A 16,106-nucleotide genomic window follows, 5' to 3' on the forward strand; every position below is an offset into this window, starting at 1 on the left:
TGCTATCTCTAGGAATTAGCTCACCCTAAGAGGGCCAGTCCCTCCTCAAGTCTGAAAGGCCCTACATGCCAAAGCATTGTAAAATACAGAAACTTAAATAAATATATATATATATATATATATATATATATATGATAAACACAGCAGGCTGGGAGAATATGCATCCTCCATATCTGCCCTGAACACCCAAATTCTCAAGACACTTGACAGCTTCTGGGCCTTCCCTCAAGGCCACACAGCTTAGGACTCAGCATTCTGCCCTCTAAGTATTTACAGAAGTCATTCGTAGCACCTCAGTCCAGCTCTCTTGTCCCAGAGCAGTTCTTTGCTTTTCCAGGAAACCAACGGGATGAAAGTCCAGGGCTGGGACTTCCTCCTCAGGGTGTTTGACAAGGACTGACGTACTCTAGGCCCTTTGAATACGGGAAGTTCCAGACACACCCAACCTTGACTGTAGTTTCTTGAATGCTGAATGCTGGAACTTAGGTAGAAGGACAGAAGCAAAAACATTTCAATATGAGGGACCCACTGACAGATTGTTCGGTGAGTAGCTCAGTGTGGTTTTGCGCCTGTGTGTGAGAGGGTGGCCTTAGAGGGATATGTTTATATATTAATGGGTTTTAACTTAAGAAATCTGAGACGTTTGGAAGACAAACATGTTAGACACTGGCTGTGATACAAAAGTCTTGTGGCTTTTCTTTGGTTCGATTTAAAAGACAGCGCTTTCTAGCAAGTGACGGGTCAAGGTAATAGTCATCTTTTATTCTCATATTGTTGGAAAGACTTGGAGTGGGTATAGCATCATATTTGCTTGCAGATGGTGGCTGTTTGGAAAGCATTCGTAAGATATACACCGACGGTGCCAACATCGTGTGTAGAGTGGCTACCCAAACACTCAGAATCTGCAGCTGATTTGGGGTTCTGAGAATGCAGTAGGGTGGAGGGTTTTGGCATATTTTCCCATATCATTTAGAGTCAATAACTGCAAGACGTGCAAGAGGAAGGACGGGCTCCCCACGCTGCCTGCCCTACGGTGGTTCTCAGACAGGCTTCCCAACATGTTTAGTCCTGGGGAGCATTACCAAACAGAAGATTGGCCAAAAGTCCGAGGACAGTGTGAGGTCATTAGCAGCAATTTAGGAAATAAGGAGCAATTAAAATAAGGTGTGTGTGGGGGGGGGGAAGGGGGTATATATGCTCTGAACAGAAAATAATCAAGAATCATCAGCGTGTTAGCCCAATAAATGATGCCAAAAAACTGAAATTGGTGACATCGGAAGCAAGGGGTTACATTCATTCATCCCGCAAGTATTTTATCAAAAAACAAAACAAAACAATATCCACCAACAATAACAAACTGGATAAACAGATAAATGAGGGCTGTAATAAAGCCATAAAGAAAAAAAAAGCAACAGGGGTGCCTGGGTGGCTCAGTCGGTTAAGCGTCTGACTTGGTTTTGGCTCAGGTCATAGTCTCATCTCACCTGAGTCTCATCTCAGGTCATAGTCTTGCATAGTTTCTTGAGTTCGACCCCCACGTCAGACTCTGTGCTGTGCAGGACCCCCACGTCAGGCTCTGTGCAGAGCCTGCTTGGGATTCTCTCTCTCTCCTTCTCTCTCTGCCCCTCCCCTGCTTGCTCTCTCTGTCTCTCTTGAAATGAATAAACATAAGAAATTTTTTTAAAATAAATAAAAAAGAAAAAAGCAAGAGAATTAACGGTTTCATTGTTGTTTATTCAATGGACAGAGCACAGGCTTAGAGCAGATGGAGCCGTAAGTGCTATGCCACAAAATGAGTTCATGAATCAGATGAGCTAAATGACACGAAGTCATAATAGCTAGTAATATTATTAGTGATGATGTAATAGCAGATTCTACCTACTTTTACTCTTTTAAATGCAAAAGTAAATATGTGTCTAATGTAAAAACAAAAATTCCAACAGTATGGTTGTATATTGATTTTAAGACTGAAAATTCCCCCCTTTAATAAGCATGCATATAATTTTAAAATATGTTTTAATAAAGGTATATCAATATAATGTTTCCTTTGCAATCCTATGTTACTTTAATGCATTTAAAAATATTCTGAGTAAAATATAGATTTCACAAGATTGCCAAAGGGACCCATAATACAAAAAATATTTTAAAATCTCTTTTGTTGGGGCACCTGGGTGGCCTAATCGGTTAAGCATCTGACTTTGGCTCAGGTCATGATCTCACGGCTCGTGACTTTGAACCCCGCATTGGGCTCTGTGCTGACAGCTTGGAGCCTGGAGCCTGGAGCCTGCTTCGGATTCTGTGTCCCCCTGTCTCTCAAAAATAAATAAAACTTTTTAAAAATTAAAAAAAAAAATCTCTTCTGTTAAGTTCATGCTCCAATGGGCAAGATAGGCTAATAACTGGGCTATTCAACATCAGACAGTTTAGTCAGTGTCCATGCTCAAAAATGGGCTAAATATTGTGTAGGCTCTTAACCAATCTTAAGAGTGTCAAAATTTATTTGAAGAAGGTTTTTTTTTTTTTTTAAGTTCTGGTTTTGAAAAGGAACAGAATTGGCTCTGGGCCTTAAGGTCTTGAAGTTTACAAGTTTAGCTCCTACACCTACAAAAAAAAAAAAAATGCCAAGTGAAGTCATTTTCAAATCTATGTACAAGGAAGTAGATAGGATCAAATTGTCTCCAAATGAAATAATCCAATTATTTTTAAAAAGCAGCACCTTCTTATGAAATAATACCATAGAGATAGATCATGGGCAAATAACAAGCTATAACCAAGTTTATATTTTTATCCACTCCTGTGGTATCCAGGTCGGGACCTGTCAAATCAGGCATTCTGGGCTTCACCTAGTCTGTCCTTTCCCTTAACATCATCAGCTATTGAAACAGTACCAGGCTGTGGGACTGCTCCTTTAATCTGGCTTAGATGCCAATCTGAGCTTTCTACCTCAGTGGCTCTGCCTGGGTCATGGGATATTAACTGGCACTAAGACAGAAGACACTGGTACAATGGCCCATGGCTTCTGTGGGATTCTGGTTCTTCACAGATATAAGGAAGCAGGTTGGGTCTGGCATAGATGTCCTATGGCCCACAGCATCCCTGGTGTACACATCGAGATATGTGATATGCCATCCACGTTTCATAGACTGCTGTTTCCTCATCTGGAGTAAGAGGAAGACAGGATGGAGTAGACTATGTTCTTTAATGTTCTATATCTCATAATTTATGATGGTGTGCCATGGGGATTCCAAATGTTACCCAGGTAATCCCTTAGAGGGACAGTGGTTTGAAATATGATCCCCCATGAATCAAGATTCACATGAAATCAGTAGCACGGTGCCTGTCATATGAAAGACATCCAACAAAACTTATCTGATTAAATATAAGTGGAATATCATAGTTTATTTGACCTATGAGGATGCCACTGTCCAAAAAGTTTCCATACTGCCATCTACAATACAAATGGACTATTCTCGAATAACTGAATTTAACCTTAATCATTCAAATTGTAGAAAGTCAGAAAGAGCTGCTAGTCCAAGGTTGGTACAGTGCATTTAGAAGTTATCTAATTATGTCATGTGCCAATTGCTTTGATTACTGCATTTTTTGTAATGACAGCATTTATACAACAGAATTTGCTTACAAATGCTGGGCAAAAATATTTCTGTAAAGACTGAATAGGAGGGGCATCTGGGTAGCTCAGCAGGTTAAGCATCAGACTCTTGATTTCTGCTCAGGTCATGATGTCTCAGTCGGTCATGGGATTGAGTCCTGTGATGGACTCTGAGCTGACAGGCTCTCTCTCTCAAAATAAATAAATAAATGAAGAAAAAAAAAAAAAAGACTGAATGGGAAATGCCTGTGTGTACTAGTTGTGTTGTGAAGGGATTTTTTTAGGGGCTTAGAAATGTCCCAAATATTCTACCACTAGCCTGGACTCCCTTTATCAGGAAAAAAAACACATAACTTTTTTCCTAGGGATTCATGAGCCCTAGGAGAGACAACATGTTAATAAAAACTTATATGGAGATGTAAGATCGATAGCAGGTCTTTTCCTGGAATGAATATTTGGTAGGGTTGGAGTATTTGAAAGCTCAACTGGATGGGAAAAGAACACCAAAACTTCACCTCCTGTACGACTTTGAGTAGAGAAAACCCTTCTTGTACTGGTTGATGACATTACGAAGCCATTTGTGCTGATCATAGCACTTAAAGGTAACTATTACTCCAAGTAAACTTAGTGTAATTATACTGATAAGCTATTTATAAATATATTTATTTCTGAAGGTTTCTCTAATTGATTGGCTCACCTAATATTTCTAATCACAGTTCTGCCCCTAACTAATGAAGTTATTTTCAGCTCTTTGGCATTTCACTATAAAATAAAAGGATTAGATGTTAGTGATTTTCAAGCTATGCTCCATGGAATCCCTTCAGTGGTCTCTCTGGTGCATTAGAGTGGAGTGGGAAGGAGAGAGGTGGGATAGGAAAGGGAGAGCCAAAGCCAAGGTCAAGAGATTTCATACGCTCAAAGCAGATATGTTCCAAGGTTTTCTGATCTCTCTCACACACACACACACACACACACGGCAAGATGGTCCTGGGTTCCAATTTGACATTTATGCAAGTCTGCTTATCACAGATTTTTGTCTTTAAGTTTCAGTGGATGGGACATGATGAAAGGTACAGAATCACTGTTTCCAAAGAAGGGGTTGTGCTGAAATACTGGAAGTATTCTTAGCTATTCTTTTATTTACCGATATCACCTTCATCTCATGTAGATCAGGGTTTGTCAGGGAGTGTCTGGTACATTGCATGTAGGGTTAGAGATAAAAAATCTCTCCATTGCTGTAATAAGAAGAACATCCTGTTGTCACCTGATCACTAAGTTAACAGCAACACAATGTATTCAGGAGCTTTTGAACTAGTGTGTGCCTGGGTATCCTGGAGTTTAGGGAATGGGTTATAAGTGTACCTGAGACATCAATCTCGGCAACCCTAAAACTGGCAGGATGTGGTTGGGGGACAGAGCTCATGGGCCAATTTCCTCTGCCTGGAACAACTTTGCTCATTTACCACACTGTCCTAGTACAAATAGCATTTTCTAGATGTGTCATAATGTGAAAACAGTTAGGAAGTACCAGTCTATTAAATAACAGGAAATCATCTTCCAAAATCCTGGCAGCTGCAGCATCGATTGAAGCATAAGATGTGCTTCATTTGAGCAGCCTCTTGCTTTAACAAGTTGAGTTTGAATGCCTTTGGAAAAGACAGAAACTCCCCACTTTCTCACAGTCTCCCTGACTCCCTCCAAAAACAATTGAACTTTGAATCAATGGTTTAGAAACATTTAAGGCTGTCTGGCCTCCTAGAACTGGTCCTCTGGAGGTAGTATTTCAAAAACATGTCTTGGAGAGTTTTGATGGCTTGATAAATTTGGGAAATTCAGCCGCCCCTGCAGCCCAGCACATAAAAATTCTCAACTGGTTCTGCTCATTTCCACTTTGGTTAGGGGCAAGATTTCCCCTCCATGCTCCCATCCTCATACATGGGGTCCAAGGTATCCTATTCTCTCCCCAGGTCTGCTAGATGCAGACTCCTCAGGTGATGGGGCTGGTGTGGGTCCATCCCCTGGGACACCTCATCTCAGAGTCCCTTCCTTGCACTCCTGGCTCTCCTGATGGGAGGTTCTTCTCATGTTGCTCTGAAACCTCCAAATTCCTCCAGTCTACATCTCTGCTCTGTCTTTTCCCAGCCCCAGCCCCAGCCTCCTAATGTTTCAGAGCAAGAAAACTCACTCTGCAAGCACCCATTCAAATCTTTCTCTCTTGCACATGGCCCCCTGGCGTTTCTGCTGGGTCTTTGTTTCTGCTTTGTTGCGGGCTGGAGAGAGAAGCAGATAGGACATTACATTAAAAACTTACAATTTAATATTGTGAGATATTTCTAAGTAAATCAAATAAGAAAGCTACAGGACTTAGAAAGAAAATCATAAAATTTTATTGAACATAAAATAAGATTTGAACACACGAAAAGACTTACTATGTCCTTGGATGGGAGGTCTAAATACCATAAAAAAGTCAATTTCCCCAAATTGATATATTTATGTAATGACATTCCAATTAGGCTTCCAACAGGGACTTTTAAAAAAAAAATGTAATTAGATAAATCCTCATATGCAAGAATAAATGCCCAAGTATAGCCAAAGAAATTATGAAAAGGAATGAAAAAAAAAACAGTTGTTTACAGAAAGCAGAAGCAAAGTGTTAAATATCTCTATAACTTAGGTAACGAGTTCCTATGTGTATCATTATTATTATCTGTATCATTATTACTTTATGAAACATAAAAATGTTTCATAATTTAAAACAAAAAGTTTAAAGACTGTGTCTGAGTTTGAACTATGTTCAGCTGCACACTTTAAAAGTCAAAGATAAGAGTGGCTTTTCAAAACCCCTATTATTACATTCCTCTCACACATAAAGTAAGTCCAAAAGTAGAGAGTTGAGGGCTTATCTGGTGGCCCCCAGGGCCATCAAGGACCCAGGCTCTTTTTCTTTTTCTACTCTACCATCTTAGTACATGGCATCTATCCTCAAGGCCACCTCGTGGCCTCAGCCATCGTTTCTAAGTATAGGTATCGGGGAAGAGAAGGAAGGAAATGTCACTGAAACCTCACACAACACTTTTACCCATGCTTCCTTGGGAAACGTTTAGTCACATGGCTACATCTAAGGGAGAGGCACCGAGAAAAAACTTTATGCTGGGGATATGTGCCCTGCTTCACATTTATTTATTTTCTTCTCATGATACCTATGTGTGATTTGCGGAATGTTATTTGGTAGTGTAGTAAGAAAATAAAAAGGTTAGGGGTGATTTATTGAAAACGTTTAGGCAACAGAGGAGCAAACAAAAAAGCTAAACAATCTTAAAATGCTCACTAAAACTTTCCCATTGTACCTGTAAGGGAAGGAAGGAGGCCTTATAAGATCATATCGTTCACAGACAAGTTATTTTTATAGAAATAAAAGTGGGTTGGTTGCCAAATAGTAATTTTACTCTCATGACTCAGGGGAGAATCATTTCCTCAGACATCCTACATCTGAACCTCACTGTAGGCATGTTTTGCTTGCTCTGCAGACAGCTTAAAAATTTGTAAATTGTTTGCTACCATTGTTTTTTTTAAACCATATTTCAGATGCCAATCCCTATGTCAGCTTTTTGGGACAGACTAGAATATCTGGCCATCCTGGGCTGCAGTCCCTTGGTCCAGAGCCATGGGGACAGCTGTCTCTCCAGCTCGCTCTCCCCACCCTACTCCTCACTCACGCAGGGGTCTGCCTCCTGCCTGCAGACATGTGATTTTGTCAACTTTGCTTTAGGAGTTCACAATGTCTTTATAAAGAGCATTGCTCCCTGACTGCTGTCTTTGAGCCCGAGGTAGTTTCATTGGAGCCATTTGCTATTCCTGTGTGTCTGCCAAACCCTGCCCTGGCTCTCTGTGCTAAGTTCAGGTGAAAGGAGAACCACTGCATAAAGATAAAAGAACTTGGTACAGGGACACCTGGGTGGCTCAGTCAGTTAAGCATCCAACTTCTGCTTAGGTCGTGACCTCAGAGCTTGTGAGTTCAAGCCCTGCGTTGGGCTCTGTGCTGACAGCCCGGAGCCTGGAGCCTGCTTCGGATTCTGTGTCTCCATCTCTGTCTCTGCCCCTCCCATGCTTGTGCCGTCTCTCTCTTTCTCTCAAAAGTAAATACACATTAAAAAATTGTTTTAATTATAGTTAAAAAAAGGAATTTGGTATCTATAGGATTGTATTTCTATATCCTGGATTTGGTTCATTCCACTCTGAAGTTAAGGACCTGGATCAGGTCCTTTCCTTTAGGTCCTTTCCTCCTCCGTGACCCCGTGTCCTCTGTTTGCTACTCTGCTAGCACACACACCAGGTGTTCCCATGACAACTGAAGGGTTGCCTTGGCCCTGAGGATTCACGTCCGTGAATCTGCCAGCTGCATAGTAGGTGCTCCCTGAATGTGAGCTCTCAAAGCCACTGGAGTGCTGGACGAGGCTGGCTCGTCGGAGGAACAAAGAGCCACAGCATGGTCCTCATTTCATACAGAACTTGCATCCTCCTCTGTAAAATCTCATTTTAAAAAATGCAATGAGGTATCACACTTCCCACATGGAAACTCTGAGGGAATGTGCTTGGGACTGTTCCACCGCCTAACTGATCCACTCTGTGTCAGGACAGCTGCAGAATTCATTCACGTTTAGTCTCTTCATTTGGGCACTTAAAATCTACCATCATCAATGTCTACTTTTACAAATACAATTTTCAGGGTGACTTCGTGGAGTTCGAAATCAAATGACAAAATCTTTCCCATTGAATTCTTGTGTCTGTATGCTAAATTCATATAGGAATGAATTTATAAAGATTTATTCATAAATTTGTAAAAGTTAGGTACAACAAAAATGTTCAACTCATTATTATAACATTCTTATTACTAGAGTTAGAAAAAAATTTTTTAATGTCTATTTTTGAGAGGGAGAGAGAGACAGAGCACAAGCGGGGGAGGGACAGAGAGAGAGGGAGATACAGAATCCGAAGCAGGCTCCAGGCTCTGAGCTATCGTCAGCACAGAGCCGGGTGCGGGGCTCAAAATCATGAGCTGTGAGGTCATGACCTGAGCTCAAGTCTGACGCTTAACTGACTGAGCCACCCAGGTACCTCTTTATTACTAGAGTTAAATCAGATTTAGAGGGACCAGGACACATTTTATTAGCAAGTTATTTCACTTACATATTCATATCTCATCCCAAACCAAAACAAAACAAAACACATTCATTTCGTGAGTTCATGGTATGGCACCCAGGAATATTATTTGGGAACTTGGGGTGGAGGCACAAAATGATTAGTCAGTGTACATATTTCAGAATGTACTTTTAACCATCCTGGGAAACAATAGAAGTGACAGGAAGTCAGACTTCAAAATCACCCCACTGCTGACTTGTTGCCTGGGGACAAACAAACCAGCTGTATTTTTGAAAAGTTCTGCCGGGTATTTCATATCCAGGCATAAGACACTTAATCTTTATTTTAGGAACTCATCCAAAATGGGTACATCCCCTTAGCTTCACGATCATTTACAATGACAGTCATCATTACAGAGCAGTCTGAATTTATCGTTCTGTCTTTGAAAGTGCTCATAACCCTTCTGTGCTTTTCTTTTTCAGTATAATAAAGTGTACAAGAATCTAAAGGGGTTTTCTCAAAATGGAGAGAATTTCTGCAAGCAGGTCACATCCATTCTTCAGCAAAGGTACAAAAATGCACGTTTGCAATAAACAGTTCTTCTTTCATTGCAGCTAGCAATATGACCGGAGGAGTGATTACAAGCTGCCCTACTTTCCAGAACTCAGTGTTGTATTTTGGTACTGGAGAGATTAGTTTGAAGAGTGATTCTCCTCTATTGCACACTTATCACTTGGGTGCCATAAAAATCAGGAAACGATAGGAAGTAATTCTGCTTGCGAAGGCTCAGTCAAGTCTCTTTTGACTTCACAGACTGAGTTTATCAACCCCCTCCTGGGGCACTCCACTGGGCCTGATGTATATGCCATTATTAGATTCCCATACTGATGGCAACTGTGAGTTTACATTTCCGTCTTCCTTACCAGGGCAGGGGCTGTATCCTATTCATCTTTTCATGTCTGGGCTTTGGACTTCCTCAGTAAATGTCTCATGAATGAACAGTGATCATTTTCAGCATCATCTCTTAATACTAGATGTGATCATGTGTAAAGTTGTTGACTATGCTAAAATGAGCACACCTAAGTCAGTCAAGAAAGTTACAGAAGTTCCTGCTTAAAATTAGAGAACCCAAGAACTGAATTGGGCCGTAAAGAGTCCTTAAGTCTTTTCCCTATATCTAGACAGCTCTATAATAAGCAACCCTAAAGAGTTAAACCTATTCTTTTAAGATAACCCATTTCAAATTTAAAGTAGGGCATGTGTAGTATATATGGATCAATTGCATCCTGCATTAGTAGGATGAGAGCAAATGAGAATATTAGCTTTATCAGGAACAATCAGTAAGGCCAGGGAAAGATAAAGGAAAGCTCAAACAGGCAGTTATTAAAAAAACAAAAACAAAACAAGCAAACAAACAAACAAAACACATGTTTGTCAAATGGAGTCAAAAGAAAAAAAATTAAAATAAGTTACTTCTATCTTAATAGCCAATTGCTTGGATTCTGAGAGGAACAGGGAGGAACAATCTGGGAGGGAATTTCTTCTTTAAGAAAATATTTATTTTTTTTAGTCTCAAAAAATTATTTAAAATAGGACCAGTTAGCTATTGTACAAATTCAACCCATTACCTAGATTAGAAAGCACCCCCCTCCTGCAGATTGGGAAGGATCTATACATATTTTAGCCATGCATGTGACCTGGATAAAAGTCCTCTGGGCCTTGATTATTTGGTGTCCCTGTGTTCAAAATTAGTGCCCCGTAGACAGCAATGAAGACAGAAGGCAGGTGATAAATAATGCTTGGCAAATGGACTTAAGAATGAATGGAATAAATATGGGGGAATCAGTGCTCCGAACTGTCTTGTTTTTCCCTGTCCAGGTCACTCCAAACCTCCACGCTGCCACAGACACATCTACTTTATATACAATCACAACCTTCATTTCTTACCTGGGTCTCTCAGAGTTGCTTCCTAGGGCTACTATCCTTCCCAGAGTTATTCACATGCAAAGCCTTCCACCCATAGGTTCTAGAGCAGCAAACAAGCTCCAAAGAAGAAGAAACACTTGGGTAGCTAAGAATGTTTCTCTCCATAGTTTTACCTTCTTCCTATGGAGTGGAAATTAGAATTTGAAGATCTAAAGAACAGTACTGGTTAGCAAAATTACTAGCACTTTTCTGGGATAAAAACTGCATAGCATCCCACGTATGAGAGGGGAATCTAATGTTTACCTTGACTGGAGAAATTATGCTAGGTATTAGGTCATTTATGCAATAGATGCTTTCCTGGACATTTTTGTAAAGCTGAACTTATAAGCTGAACTTATACAACAATTAAATAATTTCTCCCTAACCAAGATGCCATTTGAGTTGCTTTATATTTACTCCTGATAAATGTGCTTTTGGCAATGTCTCCTCACACCTGAACTTTTTGTTCTCCTTCCTCGGCTCACTTGTTTGATCATGTAATTAACCTGAAGGATGTTCACCCACACTAAAAGAGTAGGTATTTGGAGACAACATTTTTCTAACAAACTTTCTTTTTTTTTTTCAGACACAAACTTTCCATTAATCTTTGAATATGTAACACATTGTGTTTTTTCCATCTATATTTCTATATGTTAGCTGGCAAATACAGAGTCCACTTCACTTGCTAGAATTGGTTTTTTTCCCCCCCATGGGGAGTGATTCTGAAGTCACTAACTCTTCCTATAAGGTATTTGAACTGAGTTGACATAATAATCATAGCAAAAGGAGGAATGGTCACAACATAATTGGTACTATACTTGCCTTACCCTTTTCATTCTGAGAAATCAGTATTTATTACCTTAGATATATGAAAGATAAGAGCTAGGCCATCAGCCATCCTTGTAAATGGGTAGAGTTATTACATATAAGTCAATGATATCTTTCCTCTGTGTTAGAAAAATACCTGGAAAGCCAATACTCTTTTTAAGATTTAATTAATTAATTAATTTATTTATTTATTTACTTACTGACTTACTTACTTGAGACAGCAAGCATGAGAAGGGGAGAGGCAAAGGGAGAGAGAGAGAGAATCCCAAGGAGGCTTGGGGCCCCATACCACAACTCTGTATAAAAACTATCCAGTTACTTAGAGTATAGACAAGTAATGAGAAACCCCATCAGACAAGTAAATGGTACTTCTGGAACACATATAGTAGGCATTTTCTGTGAAGGTTATGACGTAGAAAATTATGAAGACAAATCCAGTGGCCAGGATAATAAAAGATATAGTGAGGAAGCATATGGGGCTTCTTAGGGCTAAAGGTGTATCAGTCATATAAAATACATTCAGTAAATACTTGTAGATTGAAAGAATAAATGAATGCAAGATAGTTAAAGGTTTCTTTCTTTTAAAAATTTTTTTTTTTGTTTTTTAGAGAGAGAGAGAGCATGAGCAGAGGAGGGGCAGAGGGAGCAGGGGGAAAGGGGAATAGAGAATCTTAAGCAGGCTTCACACAAAACATGAAGCCCAATGCAGGGCTCTGTTTCAAGACCTTGAGATCACGACCTGAGCCAAAATCAAGAGTTGAACGCTTAAGGGACTGAGCCGCCCAGATGCCCCTATTTTATCATTATGCCTACATTACTAGAACAAGGTCTTTATTGTCCTTGGATTTTAACAATTCCAGACACCTTGCTTACGAATACATTGGAATGTGTTTCCGCATGGCAGTTCCACATTAGCACATGGCTACAAGAGACAGCATCACGATCAAGCTTTAAGTCCAGATAATGCCTCATTTCCAAGCTCAGCTGCCTACCAATTTGTTCTAATTGGTGGTGATAGAAAAGTGCAGTTGTTATTAAAACATCATTTTGCCTGGCAATTCTGCAATTCATGGTCATGCTTAACTTCTTTTATCCAATTAGCAGCATCAGTTTCCTTTTTTTTTTTTTTTTGTAGTAGCAACTCTGATTTAGCCAGAAACACACAGCAGCTCCTGACATGCCTAATGCCAAAGTCATCGGGTTCGCTTTAACACAATTACAGATTGGACTTAAAGGACAAAGGCACATTCCCCAAAACTGTTTATGAATGTTTGGTCCCCTGCACCCTCACAGCTAGGGCTTAAACAGGCTTTCGTGGGAAAATCAATTGTTCTCTGTAAGGAAGCTTCAGGGCAGGTTTGCAAATGGCAGGTGCCACTGGTCTGGACATTAAAATAAATAAATAAATAAAAAGAAAGAAAGAAAAGAATGAAACAAAGAAGTATAGTTGGTCATTGTTCCATCCACGACTCATTGCAGATGCTGTCAACAAAGGCATAAATGATTGAAATAAAAATGTTGATAAATCCTAAACTTTTCAACTCTGCCCATGGCCTGGGTGATCTTAACTTCTACAGCTTCAGCTCTTTTTTGCATATTGATGACTCATACATTTATATTACCAGGCAATATGTCTTATCTGTACTCCAAGCCATACATCTGACACTCTATTGGGCATTTCCACCTGGGTGTCCCATGCAACCACAAAGTCAGCCTATTCAAAACAAAGTTTATCAGCTTTTCCCCAAAGTGTATACTCCTGGATGTTTTACCATGGTGACTGGGACCTCTGCCCACCCAATTAAGCCCAATTATCTGGGAGTCACCCATGACCCTTCTTCTTTCTCACCTCATGACCAGATCTTCATGTTTCTCTCTTTTAAGCACCTGTTACACCCATAGCTTTCTTATCATTTCATGGACTCTGCCATTGTTCTGGGGGGAAAAAATCTCTTAACCTATTCTTCGTCTAGGAGTACTGCCTTGAAGTTGTGCAGTTTGTACACTGCATAAAAGCACCTGCAGGGGCTGAATGAAAGCAGAAATCTAACCCACTCTCCACCCTCAAGCCTTGCACCTTGGCTCTGAGCTGTGCCTTTTCAAAGAATCTCCTTTTTCTAATGCAAGCAAAGTTATCTCAACTAGGGAGCTGGCAAGAGCTCTGCCCCTATCTCTCTAACACATCTTCCACTCTGTGACCATGACCCTGTTTAAGACTCTTCAAAGGCTTCCATGACCTTTAGTATAAAATTCAGCCCTCATAGCATTTTATAAAAGGGCCTTTGAGATGTGGGCCCTGCCTCCCTATCCAATTTCTCTCCCTCCATCTACCCATGACCCCCACCCCTCTTCATCTATTGAACCACTGGTAGTCACAACTCCGCTTTGTGTCCTTGCCACCCCTCCTACCAACTCCCACTTGCCCTGATGGGTCCCTGAATTTGTGCATACTGTATCCTATGTCTGTTAGACACTTCTTCACCTTGGTTACCAGTCTGCATTCAATAGATCTCCAAGATTCAGCTTTCCCACTCATGTGAGCCTTCCCTGACTCCAGTCCCATCTCAAAATGGTACTTCTCAGGGATGCAGAGAACTTATCTCTGCTCTAGATCCTACTACTCTACACTGTTACAGTCTGTTCACTCGCCTGTCTCTTCCACTGGAGGCTGACCTCCTTGAGAGTCTCTGTATCCCATGTGACCAGCACAGAGCCTAGAATAGAACAAGCGTTCAACAGATGTTTACTGAGTGAATGAATGTGTCAGTGTAGGAGTGACTTTAGGCAGTCCTATCTTTTAAGAAGTTCAAGTTAGGCTATTTCTGAGAAGCAATAAATAAATGTGTGAAAGAAATTTACTTACATGGTATATAGATTATTTTGAACAAAAAGCTAGACAAGAATGACAGAAACACTGAAGATACCATTTGTTCAGCACAATCTACAGATCAGGCACTGTGTTAGATATGTCTTATACTTGGTGTCTTTCACTTTTTTAATTCTCACAGCTCAATGCAATGTGACCGTACTCTCACTCATTCATAATATAGAGATGGGGATGTGGAAAAAAAGGATACATTTTGATTTCTACTCAGCTCAACACACGCTTGGTGTGAGGGCATCTGGCCACCGGGCACTGCCACTGTGGGTATCCCAACATGCTCAAGGGGTCCTAGTGTAGCCCCCTTCAGAGTCTTAAAGTCCTCTGTGGGAAATGACATCAGCGGCCATTAAGCCTAGTAGCTTCTAAATCTGGTAACACGGGGGCCTGGGGGAGCCCTCAGGGGCCACTTCAAGGAGTGAGGAGAAGTTAAGCGGGCAGGGCTCAGCTCCCTTGTGACTCCCTCTCTCATTATATCAGAGTATAGTGTTTCTATGACATGGTGAAATGCTGTACACAATTTTGTTTTCCAGCTAAAAAGTTAGGCATTTGGCCCTTCTTGTCCATTTTACCTGACTCCCCCCCCCCCCCCTCCAAAACAACACTCTCACCTGATTCCACTGACCTCACTCAGTTCAGGAATTATCAGCCATGGAGAATCTGAAGTTCTGGAGCTACCGTAGCTGTGTACTCTCTGGGCCGGAAGTGAGCAGTAACTGAGTGGCGCTTGAATTCTGGGCAGCGAAGGAGGGTCTGGTCCTCGCATTTCATCTTCTCATACTGTTCTTAGCAGCCAGAATTAGGGCAATCGATACTGATGAGGTGGGCGTTGTGGGCTAGCAGAGAGCCCAGGCACTCGAGTAACAGAGAGCTTCCATGTGAAAATGTCCTCCAGATGGCTAATAACTAACTTTTAAATACAGCCTAGTTATAAAATGGGCTTAGGACCATCTTCCAAAAGGCAAACTGATAAGGCTTGGGTATAAAATATCAATATACCAGCTCCCAAACCAGAAGCTGCTGCTGGTGGAAAGTAGGAAACCAGAGGTGGGACTGATTCACAAACATTTTCAGATTACTAAAATTTTGTCTTAATTCATAATGAAGGGATGGCTCTGTTACCTGCTGTTTTCAAGCTTGAGAGAGGCTTAGTTCAATTTTAATTAATTCCTCACAGACACAGGGGCAGCTACAGTCTTTTTTTTTAAATCACTTTTTATCATCTTAATTTTAATAGAGCAGGATATGCTAAAATTGATGACATGGTCACTTATATTCTTACAGTTTAATTTGTGCTCTATCTAAAATATTGAATCTGATACCACATATTCTTCCTCTCCCCTTTCTTTCAAAAGTATCATTTATTTTAAAATTGAAGACAAATGTTGATCTTTGACTTACTGGTTGGTCTTCATTATTACTAATGAAAATTTATTGACCTGCCTCCACATGCTGAGAGGAAATTAGAATATAAATGGATTAAAAGTCAGTGCATGCCATTTCCCTGGTTCAGGATCTTTAAGGCTCACTGGAATATTCTGAGATTGAGTTATGCATCAAAATATATTTACGTACATCATCAATTTCACATGTGCCAAGACAGTTGCTTGGAGAAGAAATCTCAACCTCTCCTACATATAGTAGCTATAGGGCTAGAATATTAAACAGAGTGTTCTTACAAGC

General features: G+C 40.5%; 1 protein-coding gene across 7 annotated transcripts in view; it reads left to right on the forward strand.

Annotated features, from left to right (window-relative positions):
• Window positions 1-411: 411 nt before the first annotated feature.
• Window positions 412-16,106, forward strand: part of NOSTRIN (nitric oxide synthase trafficking) — a 58,985-nt gene continuing 43,290 nt past the window's right edge. For 5 of the 7 annotated variants that reach the window (XM_043576958.1, XM_043576960.1, XM_043576961.1 and 2 more), the window contains exons 1-2: window positions 412-543; window positions 9,232-9,317. In XM_043576958.1, coding sequence (XP_043432893.1) covers window positions 517-543; window positions 9,232-9,317 — 113 coding nt within the window. In that variant the 5' untranslated portion in view covers window positions 412-516. The remainder of the gene's footprint in view (window positions 544-9,231; window positions 9,318-16,106) is intronic. The other 2 variants (XM_043576964.1, XM_043576965.1) reach the window with 1 other exon arrangement.

The sequence above is a fragment of the Prionailurus bengalensis genome, chromosome C1 (assembly GCF_016509475.1).
Source record: "Prionailurus bengalensis isolate Pbe53 chromosome C1, Fcat_Pben_1.1_paternal_pri, whole genome shotgun sequence".
Classification (NCBI taxonomy): Eukaryota; Metazoa; Chordata; class Mammalia; order Carnivora; family Felidae; genus Prionailurus; species Prionailurus bengalensis.